The sequence below is a fragment of the Saccoglossus kowalevskii genome, chromosome 17, assembly GCF_978046115.1.
Source record: "Saccoglossus kowalevskii chromosome 17, keSacKowa6.1, whole genome shotgun sequence".
NCBI lineage: Eukaryota > Metazoa > Hemichordata > Enteropneusta > Harrimaniidae > Saccoglossus > Saccoglossus kowalevskii.
Genome location: NC_140657.1, coordinates 16,643,414 through 16,660,722, shown reverse-complemented (window position 1 = coordinate 16,660,722; position 17,309 = coordinate 16,643,414). Strand labels below are relative to the sequence as shown.

General features: G+C 35.0%; 1 protein-coding gene across 1 annotated transcript in view; it reads right to left on the bottom strand.

The window, feature by feature from the left end:
- The window catches only part of LOC100368629 (low-density lipoprotein receptor-related protein 2-like), a 69,118-nt gene that overhangs the window by 26,529 nt on the left and 25,280 nt on the right, over positions 1-17,309 (bottom strand). Inside the window, exons 23-36 of the mRNA XM_085491904.1 lie at positions 16,082-16,250; positions 15,323-15,524; positions 13,960-14,152; positions 12,569-12,688; positions 11,738-11,954; positions 9,815-10,006; positions 9,093-9,262; positions 8,082-8,192; positions 7,151-7,273; positions 3,268-3,390; positions 2,539-2,670; positions 1,154-1,270; positions 367-489; positions 25-144 (exon numbers count right to left, since the gene is read on the bottom strand). Of these exons, the coding sequence (XP_085348030.1) occupies positions 25-144; positions 367-489; positions 1,154-1,270; positions 2,539-2,670; positions 3,268-3,390; positions 7,151-7,273; positions 8,082-8,192; positions 9,093-9,262; positions 9,815-10,006; positions 11,738-11,954; positions 12,569-12,688; positions 13,960-14,152; positions 15,323-15,524; positions 16,082-16,250 (2,112 nt within the window). The remainder of the gene's footprint in view (positions 1-24; positions 145-366; positions 490-1,153; positions 1,271-2,538; positions 2,671-3,267; positions 3,391-7,150; positions 7,274-8,081; positions 8,193-9,092; positions 9,263-9,814; positions 10,007-11,737; positions 11,955-12,568; positions 12,689-13,959; positions 14,153-15,322; positions 15,525-16,081; positions 16,251-17,309) is intronic.

Here is a 17,309-nt window from a genome sequence, read left to right as displayed (position 1 = left end):
ACAGAATTAAGAGGCAAGACTTACTACAGTCAAGTTCGTCATCCCCTTCTGGGCAGTCTTCTTCATCATCACACACCCAGTAACTAGAGATACATTGCCCAGTTGAACATTGGTAATGACCACTGGGGCAGGTAACTATCATATCTAAAAACAAACCAGTCGCACAGCAATTACAATAACGCATTGGTCAGCAAATTTGCTTGCAAATTCCCACCTGTCCTGAAACATTCAACACCACTGAACAAGTAGTTTGAAAACGTAACTGAACATGTGGCTTTCCAGATCACAGTTACTGTAAAATCTGTATTAGAAGCTGCGGCTTCTATTAAAATGGTACAAGTGCATGTAATATGGAAAATATCTTACCACATTCTTGTTCGTCTGTTCCATCAAGACAGTCTTCTATTCTATCACAAATCTTGTCTAGACTTAAGCAATGATATTCATCACACAGAAATTCCTCATTGCTGCAACTTGTTCTTTCATACACTAGATTTAATAGAAAACCACACCATAAAAATAAAAAGAATAAATAACTTGAGTTCCAGGTCTTTGCTACCATATGTGTGACAACATCTATTTCCTAAGCAGAGAATGTATGCTGTTATAATAATAATAATAATAACTTTATTGACATTCATTTTGAATAGAATATAGTCAAATACTATTCTAAAAAAAACAAAAATAACAATAGATGAAAATAAATGTACTGTTGACACTGGTTCTGAAAATGGCACTTTCGTTAATATAAACTGCCAGTTATATATGTATGTTGCCCATAATATATACAAACTTTGCTTCGTTATCAACATTTGAGGTTTGTGCTGATTGAAATAACCTCATTCTTGCTTCTTTGTGTTGTGAACAATCAATCAGAAAGCGAAATTCATCCTCAACTTTATGAGTACCACACCTTTCACACATTCTATCATCAGCTTTTGTTTTTGTTCGAGTATAACAACCTTTCTCTATCATTAAATTATGATCACTAATTCTGAGTTTGCATACCCGGTATATATTTTCTATAAATTGGATTTTTAAATTTTTTCAAGTACTGCTCTGTTTTAATGAGACTTAAATAAATAGTCTATAGACTTTTCAGATGAGTAAAGATGACTTGGAAGCAAACATTACAGAAATTGTTAAGACTCACCACAGTCTATCTCATCAGAGCCATCACCACAATCCTGAAAACCATCACAAACCAAGGATTCTCTGATACATATCTGGTTTTCACAAATAAACTCTTTTCCAATGCAGTTATGTTCTCCTATTGACAGAATGCAGAGAAATTACACAGATGCTCAACATATATTTATTTAGTATTTTATCAACTCATAACAACCTACTGAAGGAGGTTAAAGGTTACAAAAGAAAATTACAGATAAAAATTAATCATACCATGGCACTGCAAAGGCGCAGTCTCATCGGTTGTTCGGAACAACATTGTCTTGTTAGTAGACTATAATTAGGCAGTGCTAGATTCATGATTGCACAGAGAAGATTGAGCATAAATGAGTAATATCTGATGTTTGTGTCATTTGTAAACAATCCTGGTAATTTTTAATTGCATTGTCCTAATTGTATGGTATTGCGAGCTCAGTGTAAACATACTCCTATGCACCAAGAGATTGCATATTTTTCTTTCTAACATGCATACATCTGATTGAAGGTGCCTCTCAGGCATGTGCCAAAACAGAGTTGGCATAACATGTGAAAATTGGTCATAAACGAAATGTAGTGTATAGTTGATCACGAAGATCAGGTTTTTTTTTTGCAGCTTTCTGACAGTTCCCACAGGCAGGACTTTCAATATGGCTCAGTACTGAAAACAAGCAGTCTATCGGCTGAGATAGCTCCGCTGTTAGCAATGCACATTTCAATTAAAGAACTGAAGACATTAGAAAATGAACAATATGTATAGTATCAAAGCAATCGGACTTACAGTTTTTAACAAGAAGTCGAAAATATCACTTTTTACCAAAAATGACAAAAATATTCATCAAAATTAGAAAATTAAAGATATCATTGCAAAATGAACAAATCTGAGAGAGGTCTACATGTAGTACTTATATATGTAATATCAAAGCAATTGAACTATTGGTTTTCAACAAGTCGTCGAAAATATCACTTTTTACCAAAAATGACAAAAATATTCACCAAAATTAGAGAATTGAAGATATCATCACGAAATGAACAAATCTGAGAGAGGCTCACATGTAGTACTTATATATGTAATATCAAAGCATGAAATGAACAAACCTAAGAGAGGTCTACCCAAGGTACATATACACCAAGTATCAAAGCATTCAGGCTTGTAGTTTTCAAGAAGAAGTCGAATCACTCATATGATAAGCTCCGCTCGACAAAGTCGACAGCGGAGCTAAAAAACTACAGTTGGTCAAACTATTCATGCAGACTATCCTCTAATATGATGTAGGTATCGCAAAATAACTCTTGATTCCATGTACCATCTCAACTGCATGCACGAGTCGGTCAGTATACAAAATATTGAAAGCATTGTTAATGTACACTTACTCCTTCTATTACAGGCTTCTGGTGTTTCATCTGAGCCATCTTCACAATCAAATTCTTCATCACAAAGCCAATAAATAGATAAACAATGTCCATTTTCACATCGGAACTTATCTGGTGCACAGGTTGATAATGCTGGTGAATAAAATAAAATTTACCAAACATTGCTAGAAATTATGAAGAAATCATTTAAATACCAGGTTATTAGCAAAATCAGTTTAGGCTGCGCGCCGCACCCACCAACCGAGGCTGCGCGCCGCACCCACCAACCTAGGCCGCATCCACCAACCTAGGCTGCGAGCCGCATCCACCAACCTAGGCTGCGAGCCGCATCCACCAACCTAGGCTGCGAGCTGCACCCACCAACCTAGGCTGCGAGCTGCACCCACCAACCTAGGTTGTGTGCCGCACCCATCAACCTAGGCTGCGAGCCGCACCCACCAACCTAGGCTGCGAGCTGCACCCACCAACCAAGGCTGTGTGCCGCACCCAACAACCAAGGCTGTGTGCCGCACCCAACAACCGAAGCAGTGAACTACAAAAACAGATCAAGAAATTATAATTACAACAGAATGTGCAATATTTACTGCTAAAATAGCTTGGGTTGTGGTAGTTGGCCAAGAACTTTTGAACCTTCTTTGACATTATAATAATTGGCATTGTAAAGTAAATATCATCTCGACATAATTATACAGTTTTCAGGAATACAATAACTACAGAATCTCTTCTCACCTGTACATGTTTTTTCGTCCGTTGTCAAATGCCAGTCATCAGGACATGCACAGCTAAAACCAAGAGGGTTGGGTAAACATAAATAACTGCATCCTCCATAGGTTGGACCACAACCTATTATACCTGTTGGGATAAGTTTATAAAAATACAAATACTACCATCATCAAAGACTTACAAGGGTAGCTGATGTTGTAAGCAATGAAGTCACACAAAAGGTTACATGGTAACAAAATTGCAAGACAAACGAGTGAATATAAACAACATTTCTTTGATTCAATGAGAACGAAGTTTGCAAAAATAGCCAGGTCCATACTGAAAGTAATAATCAAGACAAGAAATAAACAAATGCACATTGAGGAGGTCTGTGAAAGAATCTGTTTAGTGTTAATCATGGGTTATTTTTGCTATGTTGTTGCATATTCAATGTATTTTGCATCTTTTGCATATAGCAAAACCTCACTTATTTTTAGATTCCCTAATCATACTTTTTTAAGTATCAAGTACAGTACAGTTCTCGCGGAAGCTTTGGCTTTTGTGGCATCATTGTCGCCTACGCATGGCTTCATTGTCGCCTCAGCATCGCATCATTGTGGCATCAGCTTCGCGTCATTGAAAATTGAAGCTGTGTTCGCCTCGCTATTTTGTGGCATCATCGTGGCCTCAGCTTCGCAGTCTCATGGCATCAACATGGCATCAGCTTCAACTTATTGTGACATGAGTATGACCTCATTATTTGCACGCAGAAGGGCAGTAGACAAAAACATGTACAGAAGTTCGATATGTAATCGATTTGAAATTCAAGGCGAATAAAATAATATGATCAAGAGTATTTATGACATTTTAAAAAGATATCTTGTTTAATTATTTTTGTGTTGCGAGTATTGGGCACCAAAAACTTTGCGAAGTACATTACAATCGGCAAGGTGACGAGTTTCATATTGACTGGGAGGAAAATCGTGATAAATTCAAATCACACGATGCAATCGTCGTTCTGATACAACACAATTTGCTGTATACGAAGTGAAACTGTTCTTGTTATAAAATTTACCTTTTTTCGCTCATTTTATTTGCTGCTAGAAGAGCAGATTCAGATTCCTCATTTCGGTGGTATTTTTCTGTGTTTCGTTTAGTTTTAGCCGAGTCCTACCCCATGCCCGGACTACTAAAACATGCAACACACACGTACGCCGACTGGTGCGTCGGCGTCGTCGCCAGTCATCTTGATACAAAGTTCCAAAACAAGTGCGCACATTTCCAACATATGATTGGATGGTTGTGGTGGCGTCAGTCTGGTAAAATTTGACAACCAATTCTCAAAATTGAGTCACGATCAGTGATCTGAGCTCGATCTATACGTACTTTAAAAGTATTCTCACAAACATATTTTCGAATGAAAACGAGCCACATGCCCTGTAAAAAATCGAATAGCACTTGACATGCAGAAATAATTTATTGGGCTTCAGAAAAAAAAAAGTGTCCATTTCGTGTGGCGTAAATATTTGGTCACCAGCCGATGAACAATTTGAAAATCATGATTCACACGGAAGTCCTTCGATACTGAAAATCATCGACCCCAGTCTGGTTTACCTTATTTCCCAACTTGCAAAACTGATTTGTATCTCAGCCCTGTTTTTTTTTCTTTTTCTTTTTTTTGAACTGAGGTAAAATCCCATCCATTTGTCAAAATATACCGATGTTTTCCAGTGAATAATTGCGAAGCCTGTCACAGCACACAAAAAAAAACTTTGTGAATCGACGATGGAGATTGGATGGTACGACGACCCTTCAATTTGCGTTAAATATGTTTTGTTACAACATCATTGATTGGCTGAGAGTCACCTGATCGGAGCACGACCTGGGTCACAGAACCATATTAGTCCGTATTATCAACAGGACTTTGCGAGAAAACCACACCCACATTTTCAACCATTTTAGCGCGGAAGTTGCCAACAAATGTCGAAAACTCGTGAATTTTATAAATTCGAATAAAATAAAGCTAGCGATTCGTAAGACTGGTTAATAATATATCCCCCGATGCTCTTCGATTTTTTTATTTCAAGGTGAGAAATGGATACTAGTAGTTGAAGTTCCATCGATTTCAAGGCGACTATTTAACCGCGACAACTCTACGCTCTGTTGTAGTTTCGCGAGGTAAAACAAAAATACAATAAATAGTACTTGTTTAATTATTTGGTTTTACAGCCCGCAAATTACGGGACATGATCCCCATGAATTGCGATAAATAAATGCTGATTGTGTTGAATGACGGACGTCGGGACCGTTTGGAGAAACAAATTACTGTCGGTAGACATTTCAAACAAATGAAATTATTAACGAAAGACGAGATTTTTCGAGGTATTTACGATCATACGGTCATACCAAATATATACAAAATTGACAAATACACAAAGAGGTGTAATAGTAGGTCATTTTTATTTTAGCCTTAGAAATATTTTCTTTCACTCAGTCCACGTCCATGCGTGGGAATTCTATTTAGCTTCATGGTCCTTCGGCTTGTCTTCTGCTTGGGGGAAACAACAATAATTATACAAATCGTAAACTCAACACAATCAGGAAAAGAAACCCAGACAACCATGTTGTACTTCTGTTGAATACATTTTGTAGCAGTGCGTCACCTCGGAATATTGTCTAAAATAAAATATTCAATCCCAGCCAAATCTAGGTCAAAGGGTCAGATTGCGTGCATATAATTATAGATAGTTAAAACAAAAAGTATTTGAACTTTTGACGGTTGTTCAACATCTATGCACGGTTACTAAACTAGTAACCGTGATCTATGAAAACCAGAAAATTTTTAGTAGTCCGAATTGTTGCACGGTCGAAAATAAAACGGAAATTGACCGGTCAAAAACGGAAGCGGTCAAGAGGTTTGGGGGAAATGAGTAGAGTACTTCTTTGTTTGATGAAGCGATGCTGATGCCACATTGTCGCCATAATGAGGCCACAATGAAGCGAAGCGATAACCGCCTAACTTTTTAATGTCGCGACATTGAAGCGATGCTGAAGCCATAACAATGCCATAATGATGCGATGCTGAAGCGAAGGTGAAGCTGAAGTGAAGCCAAAACTTCCGCGAGAACTGTACTGTACGTTTTGTGATGTCCAATTGATTAGGAATTATTTTAACTGACATAATGTAAATCATATGAAATAACAATGTCCATCACGCGTCACCATACACTTTTCTGTCTTGCATTTTTAGAGCTACAGTGAAAATATCCTTCATTTTTTGCCAATAAAATATTATAATATACCTAGTAAGTGAGGAGTAATACAAGGCTGTTGCGAGGATACCGAAAAGTATGCACGAAAACAGTACAGCGAGAGTATCGACTGATGCGCAGTGGAGGTAGACGCGATCGCATTCTCTCCAAGTGCATACGTTCCGGTATCCTTGTTATAACCTTATTATTATACATCTTTTCCTCAGAAGGATACATCAAGGAAATGCCAAAATCCAAAAAGTTTAGAACAGATTTAGTGAACTTCTTTGTGTGGCGTCCGGTCAAACCCTGGAGCAGCTATGTTTGTTTTTATTATTAGAGGACACTTGCACATGTAATCGTTCCATATTTGAAATTCGCATTTCCTTATAATGGTAGGATGCAAAAACCTAGTGCAATACCGCAAAATTACGACACACTGTTACTTATGGCGTTAAAGATACACATGTATAATAATAGTCTTTAATTTTAAAATGATTTTAAAAAGCCTTTTTATCAACCATAGACCAACTTTTTTGTTTAGGTTTAGATTTATAATTTATTCCCAAGTTTAAGTAAAACCTAGTTTACCAAATTTAAAGCGACAAAAACATTAGACAAATATCAACACAATGAGAGGTGGTTGGTTTTATACTTACCAGTTTGATCTGCTTGGTGCAATGATTGTAACCCAACAACAGAAATATCAATGACATCTTTTACATCAGATAACAAGACTTCAACATTATCTCCAGTTTTTTTATCAGCATACAAAATATTGCCTGAAAAATATTGAACAATATTAATACTTGCATTTTCATGTTATGAATGTGTGTGCTAATGTACTCTATGATATGTACTGGTCTGAGACAACATGAATACAATTGGTTCAAGCAGGTGGCAGAACAGCTTAATCAAGATGAAACTCCAGAATGCAAGTAACACTTAAATTAACAAGCAATGCATGGTGCAGACCCTGTTAGTTATCAAATGTAAAACATATAGTTTTGTTTTAGAGTAATATAGTTGGAACATAAACATGTCAGAGACATGGATCCAGAAGCTGATGCTCGACTATGATGATTGTTTAACATTAAAATGATTGACATCTTGTATCTGATTGGGTAATTTTCCATATTGAGAATTATTGCTCTGAAACAGCATTAATTAAAACAAAATGGCCACAAGTCGGCCATCTTGAATCAGATCGTGAAACAAATTGATGTGCATATGTTTAATATTATGTATGATGTATGTGTGAAGTTTGATTGGTCCAGGTATGTCTAAGATACAGGTCGCACACACGAACACACAAAGGTCAAAACAAGTCCCAATTTTCAAACTGGGACTAACAATTGGTGAATTACGCGACTATTACCCCATGTGTGTCATTGACTCTGGTAACAATGCTCCTTGTATGTGTAAACTTTGCAATCGGAACTAGTGCTATTTCAAATCTAGATGGAGTACCATTGTAGTACATGTGTAGTACATCCAGTACCATTTCAAACTTACTGCTACTCGCACCGACAATTCTTGCTGTGTGGATTTCAATTCAATTTCTGTGCATTAATTGTAAGCAATACTTACTACTTTCCAAATCCACCCAGTATACCTTGTTTTCAAGAATGGCAACAGAGAATGGGTGGGGTATGTTGGTCACAATCACTTTTCTGTCTCCACCATCCAATCTCACAGTTTCTAAAATTAAAATAATAAAAAAAAAATGTTGAGAATAAAGTCACTCATACTGAATCAAAACAATATTTGCTCTATTAGAAATGCATCCTGAATCATTGAAGTATTATTGAAGTATTATTTTGACGAAAGAAACCACTGATCTCTGAGGTCATTTGTATGTCTTTATTGGGGTCTAACATTTGACATGCGCAAAATATTTATTGGCATTGACATTGAATCACAACTAAGGCAAAACTTGCAGTTACAACAGTTGTCAAAAGCATTTGGTTAAATAGAAAGTCGCCACAATCACCCGTAATCAGCTTTGATGTTTTTGTAATGTTTTGAAGGTTCTATTTGAGGATGATTACATCATTGGTCTAATTACCCAGAGTTCAATGCTAATAAACAGTAAGAGTGTTCCACCATTTTGAATAGTACGGACTGGTTCTTTTTACGTTAAGCCACAAACTTGTCAATATATTACAGTTTTGTTGTAGAGTCTCTTCCTTAAAACAAAATGTCTTGTACGATGATATATTAGCTATTTGGTATGGACAAATTTTCCACAACCACGCAAGTTTTATAAGGTCATTGCCATGGTAATTACAGATGTCATACAATTACAAATTTCAAAGGTTTATCAAATGTATCTACAAATCAAATTAAGCTGGTAGTTTTCAAAAAGATGGTGGAAATAGCATTTTTAACAAAAAATGAGAAAATCTCAGAAGCCACTCTACATATCAAGTATCAAAACTTTTGAGTTAGTAGTTTTCAAGTAGAAAATTTAACTGTTGATAGCTGACAAACAAATGTCAGACACCTATATGAACAGCTCCCCATTTTTGCAGAGCAAATACAAATAATTGAATAAATTAAATATTTCAAGCAAGGTTGATTCCAAATGAGCGGACTCACCAATTGTGTTTGTATGAGCATCTGTCCAATAGAGTCTATCTTCTGTTAAGTCTAAACACAGACCATTTGGCCATATTAAATGTGTGGTCACAAGTTTCTCCCTTATAGCTCCATCCATAGTGGTTTTCTCTATCTTTGCATGGCTTCCCCAATCAGAGAAAAACAATAAACTACACAGAAAAAAAAAAAACAATTCATGAGCAATGAAAGATCTATTTCATCAAAAATTAAAAGTACTGAAAAAAAATTCAAAATTGTGCCTACTCTGAAAATTCAACCACCTTATTATTTAACAGATTTGCATAATTCTAAAATTTTTCCTGATCACAAAATTGTGCCTTTTTTAGTTCCATAAAATTTCATCCATCCATGTTTATCTATGTCTTGTACAAGAATGTGATTCATGCAAATTTCTCGTGCTGTTGAGTGCATGTTTTTGCAGGGTAGTCGATTGTAAGTACATGTGTGATTTGTGGTCCATTTCATTGCAAAATTTCTTATTTATAACCAAAAATTATTGGAAATTACTAACACTATACATATTAATTTACACACATAAGAGGGGAGAGGGAGAAAGGGTGAGAGGGAGAGAGTTGTGTGTTGTTAACATGATATTTGAAAGACCTATTTTTGGAATATTCATGGGTAATGCACAGTCATAACCGAAGTCACAAAAAACATTTGATATGGAATAAACACAGATTAAAAAAATTGTCACTTACCCTTTACTGGGATAAACCACAATTCCTCTGGGTTCGTTGATGTCATCACTAATCAAAGTCTTTCTTGCAGTGCCATCTAATCTGGCAACTTCTATTTTCACAGCACTAGAATCCGTCCAATACAAGTTATCATTCACCGTATCTATGGCGATATCCTCCACAGTATCCAATCCTTCCTTAAAAATAACCTCACTGTAATAAAGATGCAAATACGATTAACTAATGGTACTTTGTAAATGACAAAAACATTGCTAACTTGGGCCTTTATGGAAATTTGCATTTAATAATTATAATATATATTTTGTGCAAACAGCACCTAGACAGCTGATAATGGTTCATGGCACACAAATGCAAAACAGCTACTACAAACAGTAACTGCATATCAAGTATCAAAGCATTTGAGCTAGCTTGTAGTTTTTACTAAGTCAAAAATACAATTGTTGATGGATGACAGACTAGCAATGATGGAAAATCACCTATATGAACAGCTTTCACTGTCATCTAAGATAAAAGCAGAGCCTAAAAAGTTGATTGTGGAATTATCAAAAAATTGCCGAATCTAAGCAAATTAAGTAATTAATAAGCACCGATTTCAATCCTAAAGTAATTGGAGGTTGGTGAATTCTGATATACTGAATTGTTTGAGTTAAGGACATCGAGTTAACATAATACTGAGTAATAGAGGAAACTTAGATATTTGTTCTTTGTATCATCCACATATAACTTATTTTGAACATGTGGTAAGCTTCTTTCTTACACCTATGTCTTGTAGAGTTTCAACAACAACAATCTAGGTTGCATGCAACTCAAAGATTGTTTAACATAGCATTGTAATTCAGGTGTGGTTTTTAAAATATAAGCGTGGTTTCTAAAATATGGGCGTGGTTTCTAAAATATGGGCGTGGTTTCTAAAATATGGGCGTGGTTTCTAAAATATGGGCGTGGTTTCTAAAATATGGGCGTGGTTTCTAAGTAATGGTCGTGGTTTCTAAAACATGGGCATGGTTTCTAAAACATGGGCATATTTTCTAATATATGGGCGCGTTTCTAAAAAATAATGTGGTTTTAAAACATGGGCGTGGTTTTTAAAACATGGGCGTGGTTTCTAAATAATGGGCGTGGTTTCTAAAATATGGGCGTGGTTTCTAAAATATGGGCGTGGTTTCTAAAACATGGGCGTGGTTTCTAAAACATGGGCGTGGTTTCTAAAACATGGGCGTGGTTTCTAAAACATGGGCGTGGTTTCTAAAACATGGGCGTGGTTTCTAAAACATGGGCGTGGTTTCTAAAACATGGGCGTGGTTTCTAAAACATGGGCGTGGTTTCTAAAACATGGGCGTGGTTTCTAAAACATGGGCGTGGTTTCTAAAACATGGGCGTGGTTTCTAAAACATGGGCGTGGTTTCTAAAACATGGGCGTGGTTTCTAAAACATGGGCGTGGTTTCTAAAACATGGGCGAGGTTTCTAAAACATGGGCGAGGTTTCTAAAACACGGGCGAGGTTTCTAAAACACGGGCGTGGTTTCTAAAACACGGGCGTGGTTTCTAAAACACGGGCGTGGTTTCTAAAACACTGGCGTGGTTTCTAAAACACTGGCGTGGTTTCTAAAACACGGGCGTGGTTTCTAAAACACGGGCGTGGTTTCTAAAACACGGGCGTGGTTTCTAAAACACGGGCGTGGTTTCTAAAACACGGGCGTGGTTTCTAAAACACGGGCGTGGTTTCTAAAACACGGGCGTGGTTTCTAAAACACGGGCGTGGTTTCTAAAACACGGGGGTGGTTTCTAAAACACGGGGGTGGTTTCTAAAACACGGGGGTGGTTTCTAAAACACGGGCGTGGTTTCTAAAACACGGGCGTGGTTTCTAAAACACGAGCGTGGTCATTACATTCCAAGTATAGATGTAATAAAAACATTCCTACCTGTTATTGTGATGGATGTATACCTTGCTAATAGTATCCATAGAAACATCACTAAAATAAACAGTTTCGGATTTCACGTGATAATCTATAGCAATGGTATTATGTAAACTATTTAGTATAGTGACTGGATGAACCTGCCCAGATGGTGCATGCATGGATACCTGCTTTATCTCCTTAGTTGTAGTGAACAGAAGGAACGGTTCACTTGTAAGGACTCCTGTAATAGAACAAGTTAAAAAAAGATCACTTGAGTTTCTGTGTCACATAGTATTTTTTTTACAATATGATAAAATTTCATTTGGAATGTACCAAAAAAAAAACTTTGAATGAATAAAGTCCAACATTCAAGACAACAAAACTTACAGAACTGAAACATATCAAGAATATAAAAAATAAATTTTTCAAAAATGCTACGAATGAAAGAACATTTGAAACAGTATTAAGAAATAATTCATCCGTGCTAAAATCTTCCAACTTTGGGGCATAGATGTACGGGGCTTTATTTTTTTTTATTATAAAATAATTATCGGTAATTTTGATGTCCTTATTTGTAGATGCTCATTACTAAACAAATGGAATAATATGCACATCACGTATCCATTTGACACAAGACCAATCAATTGTAGGTTAACATTCAATTTTGTACAGATTTCAATAAACATTAACTGCTGGTGGCAGGTACAAGCCATGTGCAAACTTTATATGTGCAAATATAATTCATGCACTTGAACCTCGCCAATTAAAAACAAACATCATGTGTATCTTTGATTTAGCCACACGATTTATAAATTTTGGTGATTAATAATTGTAATTTGAAAGTAGTTCACTCACCATGACATGTAGTTGAATCATTCATCATCTGATAAGGTATTGGGCAAGCACAGCTGAACTGTTCACCAGGTCCAATCAAACACATGTGACTACATGGATGCGAATCACAGGGGTTCACACCTACCAAATATATGTAGTATTGAAATTAACAATTGTTTATCCACAGCTTCATTATGTGCTAGGCTTTTTTTTCAGCTTACTGTAGAATACTTTATTTTCACTTGAAATTTTGCTATTTTTGCAGTAGGGATGGTTCAGTGAATATAAAATCAGACAAATGTACCTTTTTTTCTATATTTTTCATTCAACTCGCCAACAATCAGCGAAAATAAACTCAATACAAAACATCCAAAATGTCTATTAGGCAAAAATTAATAATTTAAAAATAAAGTATTTTACAGTATTTTGATGAGAGCTAAATTTGCTAAATTAAAACTAAGTGAATATGCAAATATAATAAAATAAATTCCACAAACCAATGAATTAAAAACCTGGTAAATATGCAAATTAAAGCCCAGTGACCATCATCCCCTTCACATTCTGTCCATTTCAAATTCCGAACACTGGTGAATGTTTTCTCAAACTACATCTGCAAGATGCATTCAAGTAGCTTTCCTCTGACAAGATTTGTCGACCAATTAAAGCATGCCTTAATTACTGGATATCAGCATATCTAACACAAGTTCTGATTGGTCACTGATTATGCAAGATTCAAATACAATTACATACATCTAGGTAGTTAGACAGATGGAAGACACTGGACGCATCTACCTACAATATTACCAAATTCCCAATCATAATACTTAGCATGTAAGTTCAAGATCACAAAAAATATACATACTGTAACAATATACATGCATGTAGTATTGATTCATACAGTCAAGATATCAGGTATTTTCACAAAGAGAGAGCAGATCATATGTTCACCAACACATATAAACCTATTGTATTACAGTACAGCTGCAATTTTTCCCTCATTCACACTGCATTAAGTTTTATTAAGTTTGCACGTTTACATGCCTATATCACTATAACATTGTCCATTAATCACATTCAAGTCAAGCATGTATTGCCTTTCTATCGGGTTTGTAATAATGGTCAAATCATAGTGTATTGATTGTGCGCATACTAAATGATTAATTTTCACTGGGTTTAAATTTCACTGATTTACCATTTCAGGCATATTCAGTAGGTTTTAAATTCACAGTTTTATCATTTTGATAATGTGTTCTATGCTCAATTTTACATAGTCACTGGGTTTTATTTCACCTCATTTTACAGTCAGCAAAATAAGAAAATTAAAATCCAGTGAATATTTAACCCTTTTACCGTACTCGGCAATAACCTTATAAATAAAAAATTCAAAGTTTGAAATAATAGGAATGACATACTTCCAGGTTGCAGAATACTGTGGTAGACTGTTATTGCCGCGAGTCCTGGTATCCCAGAAACTAAAGTAGTATGATCCTTTCCTGTAAACTTGTCAGCTGTCTCAACAGAGTCCAGCGTCAGATCTGTCCAGTATAACTGGTCTTCAAATACGGTGATTGAAAAAGGATTGTACAAGCGGTCTGTAACAATAACCTACAAAAACAAGTTTCCAAAGTGACTGACTTTTCATTGGCCAGCATATTGAACCAATCAGGGAACAAATTGGTTGTTTTAGGGATTTACAACCAATCAGGGAACAAATTGGTTGTTTGCTGGGATTTACAACCGCTCAGATTGTGAAACTAATGGACTTGTGCATGGTCTTGCAGGATGTGTCATGTATGTGTAATAATAACTTTATTGCATCCTTAGAAATACAATGTTTCTATCAGTTAATAGCAATAAAGATTAGTTGTGATAACTACTACTACAAAAAGAAAGTTAGTTGTTAAAAAAGATAAAGCAAGTGTTACATATCAAATGGCATTTTCATTTCTTGATTGAAATGAGTTATGAATATAGTTGCCAATCTTTTTTATTTTTACATTATCTTTTGAAGTCATCAAGAAATTAAATTTCTTAATTTAAATTAATAGTGTTTGAATGAGATCAACCTAAGTATGTAAGAGATACAGACCGACAGGTACAGAGGTAAATCCAAAAATTTGCCTTTTTGTCTGAAGGAAAACTAACAACAATTTTGGAGGGTTATTTTGCCCATTTTTATTTTTTTTTTATTTTGGATCTAATCAACATAAAATTTTTAAAAATAAATTCAGGTTTGATTTGTAGAAGTTGACAAGAGTTGACACTCTGGGGTTCAAAGAATTAAGGTAGATTGCCTACTCATGATTTCAAATACCAAGAATCTACTCATTTTCCAATAAATTGTAATATATGGATATTAACTTAAAAAGTTGGGGGGGTCAGCAGCTTAATTTTCCGGAAAATGATGGTAATATGTGGATAGTAGCCATTTTGGCAGTATTATCAATAATGGTGCTTTTACCATAGGTTCCTATGGCGGAGATAATATATCTTAAATTGTAGGCTGCTTATGGTGAAATAGGTTCAAAAAAATTATATATTGTTAATGATAGGGTACTTTTTGTTCTCAGTTATTTCAAAAATCAGGGGATTTAAAAATTGGCAAAAAATGTAATTTTTCTTTAACATTGTGCTCCATGGAATTGTTGTAAAAGCTTCATCATTTTACATAATGAACATTCCCATGTAGTTTATGACCAATTATCTCAAAACACAGTCTTTGCTTCCAATGATTCAAATAAATTCAGGTTTATGTCTTCTGCATCACAGCCTTACCATGAAATTTTGTCCTTCAGTATCTATTTTCATGATAGCATCAAGAGTAGTATCCACAAAATACAACATATTTGATGTTCTGTCTAATGTTAACCCATTAGGAGTTGTGATCGAGGTATCCACCAGTATATTTCTCCGAGTACCATCCATTCCTGATTTCTCAATCTTAGCAGTCTCACCCCATGAACTCCAATACAAGTATCTAAAATCAAAAGACATGCAGATAAAAAAAAACATCAAGTCAAAAAAAAAAGGCAAAAACAAACCCCACCCCCTAACATAAACTTTTAAAAATTAAATGACATATTCTGAGCCTACAAAATACTGTAAAGGGGGTAATTATTCACTGGGTTTTAATTTAGCTTATTTCGCTGACTGGAAAACGCGCTTAATTAAAACCCGGTGAATATGTAAAATTTAGCATAGAACACATTATCTAAATGATAAAACCGTGAATTTAAAACCCACTGAATGTCTGAAATGGTAAATCAGTGAAATTTAAACCCAGTGAAAATTAGTCATTTTACAGTACCTCTTTACATTTTGATTGTGCAATCGTGTCTAGCAATACTATAATATACGTATGCAATGTACGTATTACCTATGTGAAATATCAATGCAATTGGTCAATGCATTGCCTAGAAACGGGCATAAACATTATTACAACTATTTTTAACGAAATATATATTCAACATGCACAGATCCAAAACATTGGGCACAAGATTATTACTATTTACAAAGACAATAGAAAGTAATTACCCAGTACTGGAATCTACAATAATAGATTGTGGTTGATCAATATCAGAAATAACCAGTGTAACCATCTGACCTTCCAATGTACAAACAGCAATATGACTGTAACCACTATCAGTCCAATATAGCATTCTATTTATCCAGTCAATAGCAAGACTAACAGGTGTGTGTAGATCTAATAAAAAAAAAAACACCATTTGACAAAGTCAATGATGACAGTCCCACTAATAATGCATTGGCTGCATGTGACTAAAGATTTTTACTCTGCACAGTAATACATCATTGAATATTAGTTAGACAAAGACCCCGTTTTCATCAAATAAAAAAATGTTCATACTGAGGTAAACAATAATAAACGTTGGGCATACATGCATATTTTTGAAATTTGAGGCAGATTTTTTTTTTATATTTTCAGGTTTGTTAAATCAAATGGCCAAAATAAATGATGAATATGTAAAAAAAAACTCAAACACTAAGTTGCTATCTGCTGTGACAACTTTGCACATTAAATATTAACGAACACATACAGGTATATTTAATGTCATTAGAGTTTTTGTGTGCAAACGACTGATTCTTCGCAATCAGTCACTGTACACGCACACACGTGCAAAACATAAACAAGTGTGACAGCCTATAATGTAGTGTTTGTGATGGATCAGCCTCATGATCAGAAGACCAAGTTCAAAGGTTACTTAGTAAGATGTGGTCAATTTTCTACAAAATATCTTGGACCGAAAATATGGAATAAAATTTCCGACGCGTATTAGATCTATACAGCAAGAAACATATTTAAAAAAGAATACAAAAAATATCTTTTGCATACATAGTGTTTTCTTGTACATAAAAATGTATATACATATATTATTTATATATTTTTTTTGCTATTTAATTATCAAGCCCTATTAATTATTATGCCTATTTATTTAAGAAGGTGGGAACGGATTAGATTAGCAGTCACTTGACTGCTATTTTCCAATCCTATTCTCAGATATGTTCTTGCATTGTATTTAGTGTTTGATTCTATTATTATACTTGCCAGCCCCACAAGTCAGGATTTATTTGTTACCAGAAGCAACTATTTGTCATTTGCAATTATGATAAAAAGACTATCTTACAATGCTAAATTTTATCATTTGAAGCGCTGACACCATTTTGAAAGAAATAATATTCCATGATTTTCTAAAACAGTGAATTTAAAAAAACGACAACAAAATTTATAGTTACAAGTGTATTT